This window comes from Scophthalmus maximus, chromosome 9, assembly GCF_022379125.1.
Source record: "Scophthalmus maximus strain ysfricsl-2021 chromosome 9, ASM2237912v1, whole genome shotgun sequence".
NCBI lineage: Eukaryota > Metazoa > Chordata > Actinopteri > Pleuronectiformes > Scophthalmidae > Scophthalmus > Scophthalmus maximus.
The window spans coordinates 20,544,644-20,563,316 of NC_061523.1; the positions used below are offsets into that span (position 1 = coordinate 20,544,644).

The 18,673-nt window shown below is 39.6% G+C and overlaps 1 protein-coding gene across 3 annotated transcripts; it reads left to right on the forward strand.

Annotated features, from left to right (window-relative positions):
* Positions 1–4,970: 4,970 nt before the first annotated feature.
* Positions 4,971–18,457, forward strand: aga (aspartylglucosaminidase). 3 transcript variants are annotated; one of them, XM_035649900.2, is made up of 10 exons: positions 4,973–5,326; positions 6,491–6,511; positions 8,123–8,276; positions 9,801–9,913; positions 11,871–11,983; positions 13,879–13,987; positions 14,344–14,419; positions 15,231–15,338; positions 16,866–16,999; positions 18,246–18,457. In XM_035649900.2, exons 1-10 carry the CDS (start codon positions 5,218–5,220, stop codon positions 18,344–18,346), a joined length of 1,038 nt encoding a protein of 345 aa, XP_035505793.1. In that variant the 5' UTR covers positions 4,973–5,217; the 3' UTR covers positions 18,347–18,457. The 3 variants fall into 3 exon arrangements, with proteins under 3 accessions (XP_035505795.1, XP_035505793.1, XP_035505794.1); XM_035649902.2 differs by lacking the exon at positions 18,246–18,457 and having other exon boundaries at positions 4,971–5,326; positions 15,922–16,989; XM_035649901.2 differs by lacking the exon at positions 6,491–6,511 and having other exon boundaries at positions 4,975–5,326.
* Positions 18,458–18,673: the final 216 nt, after the last annotated feature.

An 18,673-nucleotide genomic window follows, 5' to 3' on the forward strand; every position in this document is an offset into this window, starting at 1 on the left:
AGGAAGGGGGTGATCTTCCGGTCCTCCAGTGTTTTTTGTAACTTCATGAAAAAAAAAAAACACTTTTCTGGTGAGAGTACTTTATTAAGAGATGTTGTTTGATAGATTTAGGCTAAGTTTTCTCTGAAGACAGATCTGTTCTGCGGAATACTTTGTCCTGTGCCAGCCATCGACTGAAAGATTTTTGTCTTGTTCTCGTGTCTGACAGCTGGTATTGCAATTTACCTAGCTGGCATTTTACCCCATTTAATGCCTTTGAAAGTCAACTTTTCTTTTAACAGACCTGTAAATCCCACCATCTGAACTGCCCAATTTACAACTGTGGTACAAAGGAAGGTCTCTGGATAAACTTTCGTACCATCTGTTTTGGACACTATGGAAGAATGTAAGAAAGGAGCTAATTGACTTAGCTGGCATTCAAGATAATTGGGATTTCAGTGGACTTTATTGTTCTACCTTCGTTTCCTGTGTTTAGGGGTTGAACTGAAAACTGCTGACTTGATATGCTCTGTAAAAATAATTCAATGAGATGGTACTCCATCAAATAAACATAGTCATTCATTGTTCTTTCTGAGCAACAGCTGGCCCAGTTCAGTGTCAAAATGAATAATAATCTGAATGAATAAAGAGTTTTGCGAAGCACTTAAACAAACCCAAATTCCCCCATGCTACAGTCTCTAATGCAGACGTGCCAATGTTTTTCTCAATAAAAGAGTAGAAATTATCGAAGGATGACAATGCTTCATTTCAGCTCTTACAATAGAGGCAGTTTCCCATCATTTACAGTATATTCATAATCAGCCAAACTTCAATAATAACGACTGCATTGAGAAACTAACCAGTCGGCCGTATCCCTCTGGGCTTAAACACGTCCCAATAGAGCCAATTGTTACGGTCTAATTTTGACTTCATTCCACTTGGCTACACAAATAAAAGAGTGTAGAATGAATATAGTGTTTCATTTGGATAATCGTGCAAAAACAGACAGAGTAATGGGTAATTTTTACATATTTTTATATATGCAAAAGTTTGATAACAGTAAGGCTAGGCACCTCAATTTGATTAGGTGATCATATTACTTGGATATTTACCAACACAACTAAACAATACAGCAATGACATACAACATCTTGCATTAGCACCATAAGAAAACATATTTTTATCCATTTTTTTTGCAATAGTAGTTCGTCATATCAAAAAAATCTTGACTCAGTCAGATGAAACTCACTGTAGGTGTTTACTGTGATTTTTCCACGATGCAGACATTAACTTAAATACGACGCACATGCGCGTTAACAATGACATTATTTGGATTACGGACAGATTTAAAAAATTGGAACGACCAATAAATATCAGCCAATGTGCACAGCTTGGAAAATTATATATAGTATGGATGTGTCAATCAACTGCAGGTAATTTAGGCAGTGTCTCTTTCACAACGTTTATAGTTTGTCCACCGGAGAGCATTGGCAAATTTATTTTTCAATGCAATTTGTCCAGGCAAATTGTTTAAATTGTGGTTACTTGTTTATTATATGCAATTATTAAGATAAATACATATAATAACATATAAATGTAATAATAATCTAATTTAAATCACATACTGTATATTCCTACAGCAGCTGTTGGCTGGTAAGCATACTGTATATAGTCCCCCGGGTTTAGAAGTGTACTGCTTTAGATATCCATATGCACTTTTCTAAGATGCCATTGATCTCACCTACAGTGCCACTGCGTATGCCCTCTGAGACTGTTATGAAGGACTTTATGAAAAAACTTGAAAGGACATTGGTGATTGATGACATTATTATTAAAAATCTATTCTTTTAGCTGCTCTTCTTTAATTCCGATCAATAACACAGGTGGAAGTAATAATACTCTCCCTCACTGCCTCTCATCCGCTGTCTCTCCGTCAGATACCCCTGTCAAAATCACACCAGGACGTCCCAGTGTTTAAGGGCAAAAAAAAAAACAATGAATAAAATATAAGTGAAAATTGTATTTTTCATATGAATAATGTAAAAGATGGCATGCTGTTGGTGATCACGTCCCAAGGTTAGACTCTATTGTTAGTTTCCCCCGCCTAGCCCAGGCTTTGTTCTTGTCTGGTACAAAATGAGAGGATCCAATTCTATCAAGTTTCCTGTTCTGAGCGACACTTTGCCTGCTGTAGCGCGATATGTTATTCCAGGTACTTGAAAGAACATTTCCAGACCCAGCATGGGGCATGTGTCAAGTGCTGTGTGGTATGACTTGGAGAGCATACCAGAACTTTTCACCACAACCAGCTTCCATCACAGCCATGATCCTACCAGGGGGTAAGTTGAAGGAGCTGAGGAACGGACTGATGGAATGGAACACTGGGATAGATTTATGTGCTGAAATGATTAAAGACGACACTTAACTGGTGGCTTTGTGCCAAAACTGTTCTCCAGGGGGATTTTAGTTTGATATGTGACTATGTAATCAAAATGCAAACCATAAATTCTTAAGGTTTATATTCATCATTTGTTCCGTCTTTGATAGGCCAATGATCTCTCCATTGAGCAGTTGATGAGACCAAACTGTGTCAGACGGACATGCAATGAAAACCAGGAGGGGAACAAAAACTGAACTGCCACTGCATGATACATGCATTGTAAAAGGAAAAAAATGTGGGTCTGTTGGACTTTCCGGGGCTTCTGGTATTGATTGTCTGTTCCTTATTCAAAACATACAGACTTAAAGTAATCAATCAATTTGTGCTACAGCATACTGTATCCCACTGCAAAGGGGCCATATCGTATTTCTTGCACTACTTATCAGGAAACAAAACCTTTAGCCATATGCCTTTTTTTCAGAACTGACATTGTAGCCAGAGGAGGATTTATATTATTTCAGCATAATCTAAAACTTTGACAGGATAAGAGTCACACAGTAAAGCTCCCATTTATAGTGGAGTGATAGATTACTTGTGTTGTTTTTATTGTCAACTACACATCTTTCATTGTTTTGTGTGAATTTTTATGTGAGTATTTTTTTTATATCTTATTGACTGTATCTATTTTCCAAATCAACATGTTACACTATTTGTCCATTATGTGATGATGTGAAATGTCACCATTTGTTTTGTAAATGGTTATGAGATCATTTCCTACTATTCCACTGCTGCACTCTCTCATATATGCGAGGGCTGCTGCCTGCTACTAACCTCGAAAATCTATGACTTTACGAGTTGAGGTGGACCACCTGAATGTACAATCAGTTTTGGTCTCTGGCCAGGCCATCTCAATTTTGGAAAGAGTTGCAGGCTCAGTCGAGAATTCTGATCTTCTGAAATCCAATCTATATGTGGAGCATATCCTTTGAAAGAATCTGCCGCTGAATTGAGACGCAGCTATTTGGACTGCCTCGGCTTTCATCAGTTGTTGCTGTTTCTTGTTAACATCAGTTCAGTCAGACAAGTCAAGTCAAGGAACTGATTTGCACTTCTCCATGTGGGAACATCACACAGCTCCTTTAGATTCAGCTCGGTTACATACCGACTGATCTCAGATAAGATAGCTTCAAGATAGTTTCCTCATACAAGGCAATTATTATGCATGCAGGTTGCTCTATCTAAAACTCACCACATTGGCAATTAGCTAAATACAACGACATGAATAAAACCAATGTGTGTGAGTATAACAATGTTTACAATTAAGCCCAAAATACAGATAAATAAAGCAAGATAGTGACACACCTTCCTAATACTGATATAAATAAGCAACACAAGGGATAAAAACGCCCAAGAAAAACTTTGCCCAAAGAATTTATGAATATGATTGCCCCTATTTAATTTCTGATAATCAACAGCAAGACAGAATCCACAAACAAACAAACAAAAAAAATAGCTATGGCTACTACTTTTACAAAGATTAGAGTACATTCTTTTTGGTTGACCATACGTCATTATGACAATTAAAATAATGTTTTAAACCATCAGTCTAATGAGCTAATTTAGACTCTCTATCAAAACTGCATCTTTTACAATCCATTAATATGCCGGCAACTTTAAAACCTCACTTTTCAGAATTGTATTTCATAAAAATAGTTTTTTCCCCCCGAACCTATTCATAAATAATTCCCAGTTTATTGAGGTAATTTTCCACACAATTATCTTATCCCCAAATTTCAAAAAACATAAAAGACACTTTCATCAGAAATCCAGCCTAAGGCTCATGGTGCAATGATTGAATACAATAACATTCACCTTATTTTGTTATTAGGTCCCGAGCCACTGACAAAGTCAGAACGGGGAACCTATTGTAATCGCAGGAATTATTTATTCTTATGCAAACAAATCGCTATTATTTTCTGCTCGATATTTTAGGGGTCTCAGGAATGGGCATGTGGAAATGACTCGATAGAGCCCCTCACCACAATTTCCCCAGCCTTAATTATCATTATTATGACTGTCATTGTTGTTATTATTATCAACATCATCATCATAAACAAGTCATTGGTAGTGTCAAAATATCCACATACCACGACGAAGTGTGTAGAAGCAGAAAGCGTCCTGATTGTGAGCAATGTGAACAATATCTTGTTGGTGCTCAACATAATCATGCAGGCGACGATGTGTCCTTGCTGTGACAAGTATCTTGTTCAAGCGAATCGAATATAATGACATAGATGGCCAATGTCATGTTGAAGAGATCTAGTATGACGACGCAGATGTGTACGTGTGTGGACAATCAAACATGTGTCATCTCACGCAGCCTGTTTCGTAGATAGTGGGTACAAAAGAACTGTGCACCCATATGCACTTTGAATCGCCTTCGTTTTGTGCTACGAACCACATCTCGAAATAAACGTCTCCCGCTGAAACTGCGCATCGGCTGCTTCCAGTTGTCTTGCTGCAAACCTCCTGACACCGGAAATTCCTTACAAGTGCAAGCTCGACTTCCCCCCTGCTCCGAAGAGGACGTACGGCCCCTTTAAGGAAGACCCCGCCCACTCCGCAGCACGCGACACAACAAGGAAGTTCGATTGCGGCCGTTTCATCCACACCAAAGTGAAGCGCATCTGTAAAAGACTACATGGAACATTAGACTGTCTAATTGAGAAGGAAATGAAGTGACGCCCTGCTGCTTTGCCCGTCTGCTGGGATACGACTTGAAAAAAAACAAGCAATGACCGGAAGTAGGTAGGAAGAAGCGGTTCGTCGTATCTTTGTTCAACGTTTTGTCGGGTCAAGATGTTTACGTCAATCGTCCTCTGCACGTTCGCCTCGCTGCTCCCACTCGGTCACGCATCGCTCCCGCTCGTCATCAACACGTGGCCTTTCAAGAACGCGACGGCTGCAGGTAAACAAAAGTTTCACTCAGTCCACAACCCAAAACTATATTTCTGTGTGTGTGTGTGTGTGTGTGTGTTGGTAGTAATTCGTTTTTGATTGTTTTCCACTAACATGGTTGTTTCTGGGCGTCAATTATTCCACTGAACACATCAGTCACAGGGAATTATGCATAACACTGTTTTTTTGGGGGGGAGGGGGGGGGGTTTCATGACTGCACTAAAACATTTTTTTAATGAAAATGAAGACAGGTTGTGTTCTCCACTTCGCTGTGTTGGCGTGCCTTTGCAAGATATTATTTTCCATCCTCTATGATCTCAAGAGTAAAGAACTCTGTGTGTGTGTGTGTATGTATATATATATATGTATGTATATATGTATATGTATATATATATGTATATATATGTATATGTATAGTATAAAATATGTATATAAGTGTTGAAAAACTGATAATACTTTCTTTTTTTTTAACACCCACTGAAACTATTTCAGTTTGCAGACAAAGCCTTGGAATTGAGCTGTGGGACACTTGAAAGGGAAGCAGGAGTTGGATGAACCTGCCTTCCTCTTGACAGTCAGATATGACTCATTTTTTTTTTATTCCTAGGATATCATGGCGCTTGTGTGTTTTGTGAAACGCGTCCGCTTATTTAAATAGCAACGACGTGTCTAACAGTCCAGTTAGCTGGAGACAGTAGTGGTATAGTTTTATAAGTGAAGTCTTGAAGTGTCATTTTCTATTCGTCATTGTGAGACATGGTGCGGCTCATCGCGGTGGCTTCAAATGACTCCCATGACTTGTCTCCGCTCTCATACCTGACGGCAAATTGAATATCTTTTGGATTTGCGCCGTTGGTTATTTAATAACAAAGAAAGAAAGTCAGAACATTTTAAGACATCACCTCAGGCATTAGGAAATAGTGAAGGCCCAGTTAGATATTTTTCTGACAGCTCAGACGAAAACAATGCATCAATTAATCAACAAAATTCATAGGAGACCTTGATTATGAAAATAATATTTTCTACTTCCTGAAATGAGAGGGATAGCATGTCAGTGTGCGTGCGTGTGTTTTGCATGTATAACGAAACGAGCAAACCCCGGCAGGCGGCGTAACCTGGATTTTCAGGATTTCCTCCCCACATTATTATAAAATGCTTCTTCTTTTCTTTGCAGCACTGCAGCTTAAGCGTACAGGTATGTAAGCCCCATCAGAGTCTTAGCCGCCCAGAGGAAATGGGCCGAACCCACCAGGCATCGTAAACCGCCGCCGCACTCTATTTGATTCCCTTCGGGATGATACATTGGACACGTTCAAATTGAAACTGAAAACATTCCAGGCATTGCTTTTCACTTAGCAGTCAAGTGGATTTCCAACCACATGCACAGCCCTGACACGAAAAAAAAGGAAAAAAAAAAAAAGACAGAAACGGTGCTCAAAACATCTCAAGCAGCAGATCAAACCTGTAGGTGACTGAAGTGAAGTTAAAAATCTCCCCATCTGAAAGACGGATAGCCTTTAATTTATCACATGTACGTCACCATCTTTCTCCCCCCCGAGGCGGCTGTGAAAATGAAAAATGTGCCCAGCTATCTGTTCTGCGGGTGGATATTTAAAGGTGTAGTCTGTGAGCCACCACTATTGATCCACCCGTGCAGATCTCTTATGCTTTGGGGGGCTTAAAAAAGCAGCTGACAATAAGCGACTAATCCCCCTCTTCCATTCTGCAAGCGCCTTTATAAATAAAAAGGATTGTAATGCTTTGAGTTTCATCTAGATTTTAAAAAATAAATAAATGTAGCCTGAGATAAGACCACTTACCGGAAGATGGTAGATGAACAGAATTTATAGATGGAGAAATCATAAATGACATGAGGAGGAATTTGTGGTCGTATCCCGCCGAACGCAGAGTAATGGTCTGAGAGTTTAGTGGCAAGCTGGTGACAGCGCTGCCAGTTGGTGTTTTGATCCCCCGTGGGCACTCGGGGACCCGGCAGGGATCAGTGGCCAAATGCTTGTCAGCTCACACTCGCTGTTTATTTGGAAATTCACTGTAGTGGACATCTGAACTTTTAATTCACAGACAGACTTTTTTTCCTTTCTTCTTCTTGCAAATAGATTGAAGTAATAACCTCATTTAACCTGAATATGTCAAATAAGGGCTGCAACTAACGATTATTCTGTTGATTGTTTGTCGATTAATCGATTAGTTGTCTGGGTCCATGAAATGTCATAAAATGGTGTAAAAAAGTCGATCGTGTTTCCCTAAACTCCAAGATGATGTTTTGTTTTGTCCAAACACAAAAGATATTTAGTTTTACTGACATACCGGAGCAAAGAAACCAGAAAATAGTCACATTTAAGAAGCTGAAGTCAGAAAATTGGGACTTTTTTTTACAACAAAAACTACCTGAACCGATTAATCGATTATCAAAATAGTTGCCGATTAATTTAGTCAGTTACTAATCGATCAACTGTTGCAGCTCCATTTAAAAATCACACTCTCCAAGAAAAGCACTGCTGTATGATATTCCAGTAATATCATAAAGTAATTTGACAGAGCAAGGCTCAAACCTAAGTTAGACTCAACCACTGTTAGTCAAGTGGAGACTTGCAGGACAGAGCGACCATCCGGTTCCACGGGTAAGGAAAAAAATCCTTATAAAGGTTTGGTAGCCCACAAAATTCTCGCTACACTGAAATCATTTCATTGGCAAAGGCTATATCTCTTGTCATGGCTTCAGCATCTGTTTGGTTAGTATATATTGTGCACCGAGCGACTCACCGTTTCCTGTGTTACACTGCAGCGTGGCGCGTCCTGCAGTCCGGTGGCTCGGTGTTGGATGCGGTGGAGAGGGGTTGCGCCCGCTGTGAAGTGGAGCAGTGTGACGGTAGTGTGGGCTATGGCGGCAGCCCAGATGAGTCCGGAGAGACCACGCTGGACGCCCTGATCATGAATGGGTAAGCAGTGGCATAAAGTTTTATCGGAAAATATGAAATGACAAAGTAAAAACACTCCAAAATGCAGCATAATGAGGCAGTACAGCTTGATACAAGGGGAAATCTAATTTGCAAATCATATACCTTGGCACTTTTGGTAAAAGCCTGAATCTTCAGCGATGCTGTGTCTTTCTGATTCCCCTGAAATTTAGAATGAATATGCCAAGAATAGCTCTAAAATGAACAGAGAAGTGTCACTAATTTGAATCTTGTATGACCTATGTATAATTGAAAACGTCTCACTTTAATAAGGCACTTTTCGGATTCCGACGGACTGTGTAAAGTTGTTCTGCTGCTATCTGTGCATCTTGAACATTTACAGGATTAACGGGCTGACCTTTTCCAGCGAACCTTCCTTTAATGAACCTCTAATCACGAGGCTCATTAGGGTCTGAAGGCTTTCTAATCATTGGGTCCTTAAACACAAACATTTACACACTCAAGAGGTTATGATTTGGAAGCAAATATCAGCCCACAATGGAAGACAAATGCAAGCAGCAAGCTGTTTGGTATTACTCCGAGAGATGCTCCCTCCTCCATTTTGCAGGAAAATTGACTTTTTCGGCTCCATAGTCATGAATATGTTCTAGGGAGAGGATCGTCTCCCACACACTATCCAATATAGCTGCATACGAAATACAGTAGTTATCACTGGCAGACATATTCTGGACAGTGAATCAAAAACACCTGTACAATTTCACAAAATCCAATAGAACATCCCTGGAAAAAAAAAACACGACTGCCTGTGAAAACATATGAGAACAATGTTAAATTTTTGATATTGTGCTAAAGGCGAAATGACTCAATCCTATGGCAACTCTTTAGGCTTTGGTTTGTTGTGATGGATTAAAATGTTAGAAGCATGAATCAATATCATGCAATCCATGGCATTGTCACCACAACCCGCAGCCTCAAAAACTAGACACGGTGTCAAGAAAAAAAACATTTTATTAAGTTTAAAGTGTCTTATTACAGGGCATTTTCCAGTAGTTTGCATCATAGTGAAAGTTTAATTTTTTCTATATCATTGGCTTATTTATAAATATCACACATTGGGCTCCACAGTGTTGACACGAGAAGCATTTTATGGGCTTGTTTCATTGTAATAATTGGCTTTACCCCAGCCACGATGCTTTACGCACAATAATATCTTGAAAGTAAACTTGAAAAATTGTGTGAAACATTAATTGCACAAGTTAAATGTGTCAGACTTTACACCCCATTGCTAATGAATTGCAGCAATTAATTCGCAGATTTCACGAAACTTTGGTACTAATTTGTGCTAATTTTAAATTATTTGTGTCAATGGCTGCCCAATCAATCATGAAAGGGGGGCAGGGGGTGAGATGGGAGAGGACGGCATCCGAGATGTGTGCAATTGTGGGTGTGGGCTTTATTTGTCTCCACGACCATTTTATAAAAGCTAATAGACAGGTTACTTGCAGCAGCAGGAGTTCTTATTCTCAGCGCGTTCTCCGTGTGCAGGGATACAATGGAGGTGGGTGCAGTGGCAGGCCTGAGAAGAATCAAGAATGCCATTGGAGTAGCAAGGGCCGTGATGGAGCGCACTGATCACACACTGCTGGTGGGACAGTCAGGTATATGTAGATGAATGTCCCCAAAGTTATAAAAAAAAGATGAACGTTTCAATGGCGTATCGTTGCATTTTGAAAATCCAGTCATTATTTAAACAACATATAATTTGTAGATTCAATTCATTGACCAACAGCGATCCAACGCAACAGCTTTTAAAAAAAATGCATCTGTGTTGAGCCAGTTTGTAGGAAAAAAAGGGAATAAAATGTTTTGAGAAGATTAATCTGATCAGTTGAATTTAAATTAGTCATTATTAATCAAGCAGGTGTCACATTAGGGCCAAACCTTTTTAGGCACTTATTGTTTCCCTAGTGCACAGTGGGTGGTTTATTAACAACCACTTGAATACGCTTTAATCCCTAGATCAACACCACAAGCAGTTGGTGATGAATACGTGCGTCAGAGCTGCAGTATAATCCCTTTTGAACATAAATAGAATGATTGTATAAGTGCCCAGAAAGGAAACATACAGTCAAAGGCACAAGTATATGGACAGTTACACAATATATATATAATATATTTAACACAAAGTGTCCAAAATTACAAGGGTTCAAAAAGTAGTTTGCCAAATCAATGGTTGGGTAACTTTTGATAAAAAGGTATTGTGTGCAGGAGAATAGCTGGTAGTAAGAGGAACACAAGTCTTGTAGATTACCGGATAATCATTTGCATGGAGATTAAAAAAAAAAAAAAAGAAGAAAAAAAAACTCTCCAGGATGTAGCCGGTTAGACATGCTTTCTTGCCAACAGTCAAGAGGAAAAAAAGGTTTGCAGTTTGCAGAAAAATACAAAAGCAACAGGTAGAGTTTTGGAACAAAGTTTGACGACACCAAAATCAACCTCCTTCCGAATTATGGAGAGAGAGAGAGAGAGAGAGAGAGAGGAAAGAGTGGGGGGGATTACTCATGTCACAAAGCCAACCACTTCATCTGTCAAACACGGTGCTGGTTTTACCTTATAGCGGTGGCGTGTATGGCTGCCAATGGAGCTGGCACGCTGGCATTTATTGATGATTTCACTGCTGACGGAAGCAGCGGGGTGATGCGTAGGTATACAGGAGCATTCATTTGTGAGCTCATATTCAGCTACACGCATCAAAAGTAATTGGAAGACACTTCATCATTTGGCATGACAATGATCCTTAAAAAAAAAAAAAAGAATACGGCAAAAGCAATGAAAGGGCTTTAAAGGGCAAAGAGGGGGGGGAAGTCCTCGACAGGCTGAGTCAATCGAGGCTGCGCTGAACTCAGGGAGAGCATCATCCGGGAAGATACAAAGTGCTTGCTGTTGTCGGTAGGTTAGAGACTTAGGGCTTTCCACAAAATATTAAATATGATGGTTTTACTTCATGTGTATCTGTCTCTTATGAACTCTTTATTTTCAGGCACTATGTGTCAAAAGAGCAAATTAAAGCTGATATTTTGCATTTTCAAAATTGAGTGTCACTGAAGCTCAGAGCCTAAAGAACGAAAATAAAATGTATAACTGTCCAAATACTTATGGTCTAAACGGTTTAAGAATTATTATTAAATTTTCTTCATGAGTGTAATGAATGAATCAAAAAATTAGTGGAGAAAGACGAGGAGCACACCTCTGCAAGAGCTGAAGGTCAATATTGAAGTATTTTATTTGTACATGACAAGTGTCGTCTACATCCATTCCTTTCGCTCATACGTCAAACCTATGATAATGAAAAGTTATTCTATTTCATAAGAGTGAAATTCAATTAATTTGGCTTTATTTGTCTAAATTGAACCATGATTTCGGTGTAAAGGGAAAAGGTCGCTGCCGTTCAAGACGGTAGCAATATAAGACTTCCTCCCTCATAGGACTAAAGCTTGTAGACTAAATGAGATCAGATTGCCTCCAGTCCCTCCTTTTGTTTGTGACCTTTGTGTCAAGGTCAGTGTGGAGCAGAATGTGCAACTTGACCTGAATGTATTACTTCTCTCTTTGTAGCTTCCGTGTTTGCTGAAAACATGGGCTTCGTGGCGGAAGACCTGACTACCAACAAATCTTTGAATATTTTCTCACAGTGGCTGCAGAGCAACTGCCAACCTAATTATCGAAAGGTGTGTATCTATTGGAATGTGTACTTTTCCTCACTTGTTTTGGCTACAGCCGGCGTGCTACTTTTAAAAAGATGATATTAAGCGCGGGACTTTACAGGCATTACTAAAGTAGTTCATAAAAGGCCTGGCTTTTGTGGTAAAGGTGATGGCCCTTCTCTTCTTCAATAACCCCAAAATGTGCGTTTCCTTTTCAGTCAGCCGCTCCACAGAGATTACACAGTGTCCTATTAATCAAATTAACAGGGTTTACACTAGGGGCTTCCCAGTAGGGTGACCAGATGAGTGGGTGAAATCTGGGGCAGGGGAGTCCCGGTACCTTTTTTAAACAACAGCCATAATTCATGTAGGATACGAATTGCTGTAACCAATGCAACCAATTGGCAGCAATGTGACACCAAAGGTGTTCCACAAAGATCAGGATTCAAAGTTTTATTAGGCTCTAACTAATCAAAACTCCGGTTTAGTCGAATTTTTTTGGGGAACAATCAGGATAGGATTCGGGATTCAGGACAACTGCTTGTAATTAGGGACTGTTTGGGACGTCTGGTCACCGTACTTCCCAGTACAGATACAATCCTTCTGAGGAGCTTCACCACAAAACTTAGGAGATAAGTACCTTGTGAGTAGTTGAGGAAGGGGAAAAAAAAAGCTGATCAGTTCTACCATCCAAGCTTTTCCAAAAGCTTTCTTCACCCATTCATGCCAATTAATCATTTGGTTTATCAAGTAGATACTAATAGTTAACTTTCATCACTAAATACAGAAAAATGGTAGAAGGTAAAAGCCAAAGGAAAGAACACTGTATTGGGTTCCATACAGGTACCTTTTGCATTTAGTGCGGTCACACATTGTATTATTCATGTAGTTATAATTATAAAAAGATTTGCGGTGACAGCGCCAAATAAAAGCATGGTCATGAATCTGCAGAAAGGCGTCACTATTCCCCCATTGACCCGGGGAACAAATCATTCCTTTGACTGGGCTTTTTTGAAAAGTTCCAGATTGTTGCCGAGGTCACTGGAGAACAACTGTACCTGTATTATTTATAACTGAAATAAATGGAATGTAACAGACTTGGCGCCATGAATAATGCACAGGCACTTTCATAAAGCAGACTAGTTTAGCCCAACTTTGGTTTACCGATGGCATGATGAAAGCCCTTTAGAGAAGTGACGCTGATACAGATTCTACGTGAAAGGATCTTTGTTTTATTATTTAAGTTTTGCCTTTTAGGGCTCCGAGTCTTGCACTTTGCGAGCGGTCACTTAAAACTCAAAATTTGACTTTTTTTCTTTCTTTTTTTTTTTGCAAAAGCTGAATGCCACTTACCTGCGAGATCAAAGCAACAGAGGTGAAGTGAATGAACTTTTCACACCACACCGCAGGTCAAGCTGGTACACTCAGTCATTCACGAGAGCAGAGCGGACGCCTCGAGGGAGAGAGATAGAGAAACCTTTTGTCAAACTACACTGCACACTGACAGATATTCACATCCTGTTCTCACCCCCCACCTACACAAGTCAACTTAGAATGAATGAGCTGGTACAGTAGGCTTTTGTGCCTCAATGAAAAATGCCGTTTGACCGCCGAAGGACACATTTTGGCAGCGGCCGGAATTCCAAAAACTCACTTCAAACTGTTTTGCTCGTGTAATGTACATGGCCACTGGCAACATGAATTTTTCAGATACCGAAAACAAACAAGACGGCCGACTGTTTATTACCGGCCACCGAGCTAATCGGTGACGGCGGCGGGCGGTTGTTAAGCCAAAAGTAAACGCCTGCAGATCAGCATTTCTTGCTCGTGCGCTATTACAATAATGAAGTACCCGCATGACGGCCTCACGCCAGCGGTAATGGCTTCTTCCTCTCTCTCTCGCTCCCCTGTCGAAAAAGAATGTGTTTCCGGATCCTTCCGCGTCCTGTGGACCCTACGAGCCCAGGGCGACGCTGAAAAGGACGAAGAGGGCACAGCATGCTAGTAGGCTCTCCCATGACACCATAGGTAGGTTTTATCAGCCAACACGGAAAGTGAACTCAGTTTTCCCTTTGCAATTTTTTTTTTTTTTTTTTTTTAATTTTGAGCACTTGATTGAGACAAGACAGTGATAAGAGAAGATTTCGCAGCAGAACATGACTCAAAAACTGTATTCCCATTAAAGCAAAGGTTATCAAGAAAAACACTTGGATTTGTCTCTGGCACCTGGAGTTGCTAGGATTCTAGCGCTATGCTAATGAAAAAATTTCAAATTGCGAACCCCCACTCAAGGGCTCGAAAATGACTCTGGCACACGATTTAGCTACTAGGATACCACAATGATGGCTGATCGTTTCCATACCTCTTATCTTCTCCGGCACCAGGGATGCTTGCCGTTGATCGAGACGGTCACATGGCGGCTGGCACGTCAACCAATGGAATGACTCACAAAGTTCCAGGGTACGTAGATTCGGACGACTTCGGCTGGAACATTTTTGCAAAATGTGCGTTGGTAATTTTGACAAGGCTCAGGGAAGTCTGGTCTTGGTCAGGGGAACCAGGGCTGCAACTAACGATCATTTTCATTATCGATTAATCTGCTGATTAATAGATTAGTTGTTTGGTTCATAAAATGGAGAAAAATGGCGACCAAGATGATGTTTTGTTTTGTCCAAAGATATTTATTTTACTGTCATGGAGGAGCAAAGAAACCAGAAAATATTCAAAGTTAAGAAGCTGAAATCGGAGAATTATGACTTTTCTTTCTTCATAAAAACTACTTGAACCCATTAATCGGTTATCAAAAGCAATCAATGAAGTAATCGATCACTAATCGATTAACTGTTGCGGCTCTAAGGGGAACATGGGACAAAAGGATCAATTCAATAGGCTTTATGCATCAACTCAAACTTTAGCATGATTTTCTCCCCGTTTCATCATATTTTAAGAGGCACAAGTATAGGTTTGTACAAAATTTCAAAAAGATTCAAGTTATGGGTACTTTTTTAGTTTGTCAAGCTTTTGAAAGAAACTACAAAGAAGAAGAAGAATCAGTGTTGTTGCTGCAAAAAACGATTTGGTTGAAAAGGTTTAAATTATGAATTACAAAACCAAAGTGCAGTAGAGGGCAGTTATAGAAACATAGAAAAGGAAATCATTAAATCGTATTGATTAAAAAGCAAATTAAACAGTTTTCTCTCTTTTTTTCTTTTAATTTGTGTGTATTGCACGTGGCACTGTTTCTGTCTGGGTGTATGTTCCTACCCTGCAGTCGTGTTGGGGACTCTCCAATAGTTGGAGCAGGGGCCTACGCAGACAGCTCAGCTGGCGGTGCTGCCGCTACTGGAGACGGCGATATCATGATGCGCTTCCTACCAAGGTAGTCCATCAATTGTCCCTTTTGTATTAAAATTCATATTATATTAAAAAAAGTCTTTCCTATGTTGTAACCTTGGCGGGACTTTGCGTGACTCACAACCATAAAATAGGACATTTAAAATAGGGACGGTCAGGATTGTTTGGCCTTTACATTGTAAGATTTTCTAATTTGTCTCAGATAAAAAAGGATCCATTGAGGTATGTAAGTAATGTATGGGTTTACTTCTTTCAGCTTTTAAAGAATGTTCCAAAAAATGTGACAAAAACTTTCTCAACTTAATGCATTCATGCAATTTATGGTTTGTTCCTTTGTAAAAGAAAATGTGTATGAAAATAGTTTACTATTGTAAAAATCTATCCTTTTCAGTAACAGAACTGTTGCCATGGGGTTTTTTCTTGACAAAGGAATTATTTATCAGAGAATATTGATATCAACTATGACATGTGTAGATTTTAAAGGTGTGAGCTTCTAGGTGCGTGTGCAACAATAGTATAAAGACAAGAGTGGACTGTGTTGCTCCAAAACTGTCATTTGTACATTCCACAAGAGGCGAGATTTCACTAAAGCTGCTGTTTGTTTTCAGGGCTGGGCGAGTGTGGCAGTCTCAGAAGATTTATTTTTATTTCAGCTTTATTTATCCAGGATAGTTTGGCTAGCACACATGCTGTTCTTTCAAGTTTCACTCGGCTTTACATTCACACCCACACCTGAGGGAATTCTGCTCCAGTCATATTTTTCAGGGTCACATCCCTTGAACAATTGGGGAGTTGTGGGTTTTTTTTAAAAGATATTGTCTCCATGTGTGTGTTTACCATTCATTCTCCATGGCCAGATATTTCGTAGCAGTCTACATATTCTTAATTGATGAGGGTCATTACAAGCTATGCCCGAGCAGTGTCACGCAGAATATATCAAAATTATAATATCACCAGCAACAGGCTGAAAAAAAGCACCAAAAATAAAGCAACCATTGAATTACATTCAAATGTAAAACGAGCAATTTTGCTCGAGCTAATTTGCTATGGTGTGAAAAAAACATAACATGGTACATCTATCAGAGGTACTCAGAGGAACATGGTTTATTTGTATTTCATACTGAAAAATCCTATACTTTTGCTTAAGTCCATTATTTAAGGCAAATTTCAGATGTGCCACTCATTGTTTTAAACATTTGACCTCAAGATGATGGAGTTAATTGCGCCTGTGGCGTCTGTGTCGAGCAGGTAATTTGCATTGCAGCGGCGGCAAATTACTTCCATTTCTCCACATTTTGCTTATTTCTTACACTTGTGAACATCTGAAAAGTGGTGTCCCGAATTCCCGGCGTCAATGTGGAGCGAGGGTGGCAATGTTACTATTTTTAAAATCGCATTAGATCAGCGCCTCTTGAAAGTATAATTGCTCACATCACATTTATCCCACGCCATAATCGCAAAGCAAATTTGCCCATTATCACCCTGGTTGGTGGCCTCGACAAGCGCTCCTTTAAGTTCGCCTCATGTGCAGTGCATGTCATCCTGCCAACAGCTACTTGGCCGTGGAGCTGATGAGGGCCGGGGCAGATCCCTCGGCAGCCTGCAAGATGGCCATTTCCAGAATCAAGAGGCATTACTCCGAGTTCTTTGGAGCCATCATCTGTGCTAACACAACAGGCCATTATGGTGAGTGTTTGGGTTCACAAATACAGACTGTACATGCTCCCTGCCAAAGGAACTGAAGCGAACACCTGACACACACAAGCATCTTTTCTTTTTTTTACACACTTATTGCATTTGGTGAATATTTCTTAATAATTCCAACTAATCACTCTGTTCTTTTTGACCTCTTATTTGTGCTCCTTTAAACAAATTGTCTTGAATTGCTTTTTGACTTTGATTTTGTCCGTTATGTTTAATGTCTCTGTACGGCACCTTGAATCTACCTTGTGTGTATAAAATGTGCTTTATAAACAAAACTGCCTTTCTAATCACTTTACAGTGCATTAAAATTCCATGATAAATCCCTTCAAAGGATCCTTAGGATTCCCAAAACCCAATGAAAACTAGGCTAATATCTGTGAAAATATTGTTCTTTTACAGTCAGTCTTTGTCCTAATTCTAAATGATTATCAAATGTATTAAGGCATTAAAAAAACACACACGTGCAATTTCTTTACAACTAAATTGTTGCTGCTACTGTAAGAGCTCTCACTCTTTCTCACGGAGGGTCAAAGATTTTTGTGCGACGTTTTAAGCAGAGGGTTGCATTCAAAGTTGAATAAACTGTCTCCTATCCACTCAAACTCCAGCACAACCCGTTTCTACCTAGAGACGGCTTTTTGTTCTCATGACAACGGACAAAGTTTAAAAATAATCGTAGCAGCTAAAGTGGTGTGAAGTTCCTCTTATCTCCGTCAGAATTATTTTCCTTTTTCATTTGATTAACCTTTTGAATTACATATGATGTACAGTTTTGTTTAGGATTTTATCTATTTACCCTAAAGCCACAATGTTGTTGTTTGTCCTCAACATTGAAAAATGTTCACATGTGAATGTTCACATTAAGCCTCATGTGATTCCAAAGGTGACGTTTACACTTCGCCTCAGGTGATTCCGACAACTGCTGTCACAACATCCGTGTATGCAGATGTTTTTTTAGCGTCTCAGTAAAACTATTTCTGTCAGGAGCACTAACGAACCAAGGCCTTAACGGAGGTTAAATGCCTGGCTCCCCCCACCTGCGAGTCACAACCGAGGACGCCTCTTGGATGAGATGAAACGTATTTGAGTCTCTACTCGTCCAGCTGCCCAACGGTCTAGATAACCGTGACCTGGCTGAGTGTTAGTCTTCGTCTAGCAGCTGAAGCAACAGTTTAAGACAAATGATGTCGATGTGAATCATATTCCATTACCACCTTTATCTCCCCAGGTGCAGCCTGTAACAAAACCCCAGGCTTCACGCGATTCCACTACATGGTGTCAAACTCCAAGTCAGACGCGCCGCTCCTGAAATCCGTGGACTGCGTCTGAGGAGTTTCTGATTGTGTGCATCTCTTTTAATATGATTAAATTAATTGACAGACTTTACACTGTATTTTAATTCTGATGATTCAAAAAATTAAATATCATTTGAAAAGTAAAGAAAATGTGTCGCTTTAAATTTGATTCATTACTGCTTTTATTATATTTTAAAATGTCTTTTTAGATTAATCAGTTTCCACTTAACTGTATTGTTTATATATTTATAAGATGAACCAGAGAAATCAAATGCAAATAGACACTTGATTAGAAACAACATTTTGTTAATCAAGCATGATCTGAAGATCATACATTTTTTAGATATTCTCTATTAAATGT

Coding starts and splice junctions, on each gene's coding strand:
- aga (XM_035649900.2), top strand. CDS start 5,218: ATGTTTACGTCAATCGTCCTCTGCACGTTCGCCTCGCTGCTCCCACTC. Junction 8,277..9,800: donor GACGCCCTGATCATGAATGG/GTAAGCAGTGGC, acceptor CTCCGTGTGCAG/GGATACAATGGAGGTGGGTG. Junction 15,339..16,865: donor ATGATGCGCTTCCTACCAAG/GTAGTCCATCAA, acceptor TCCTGCCAACAG/CTACTTGGCCGTGGAGCTGA.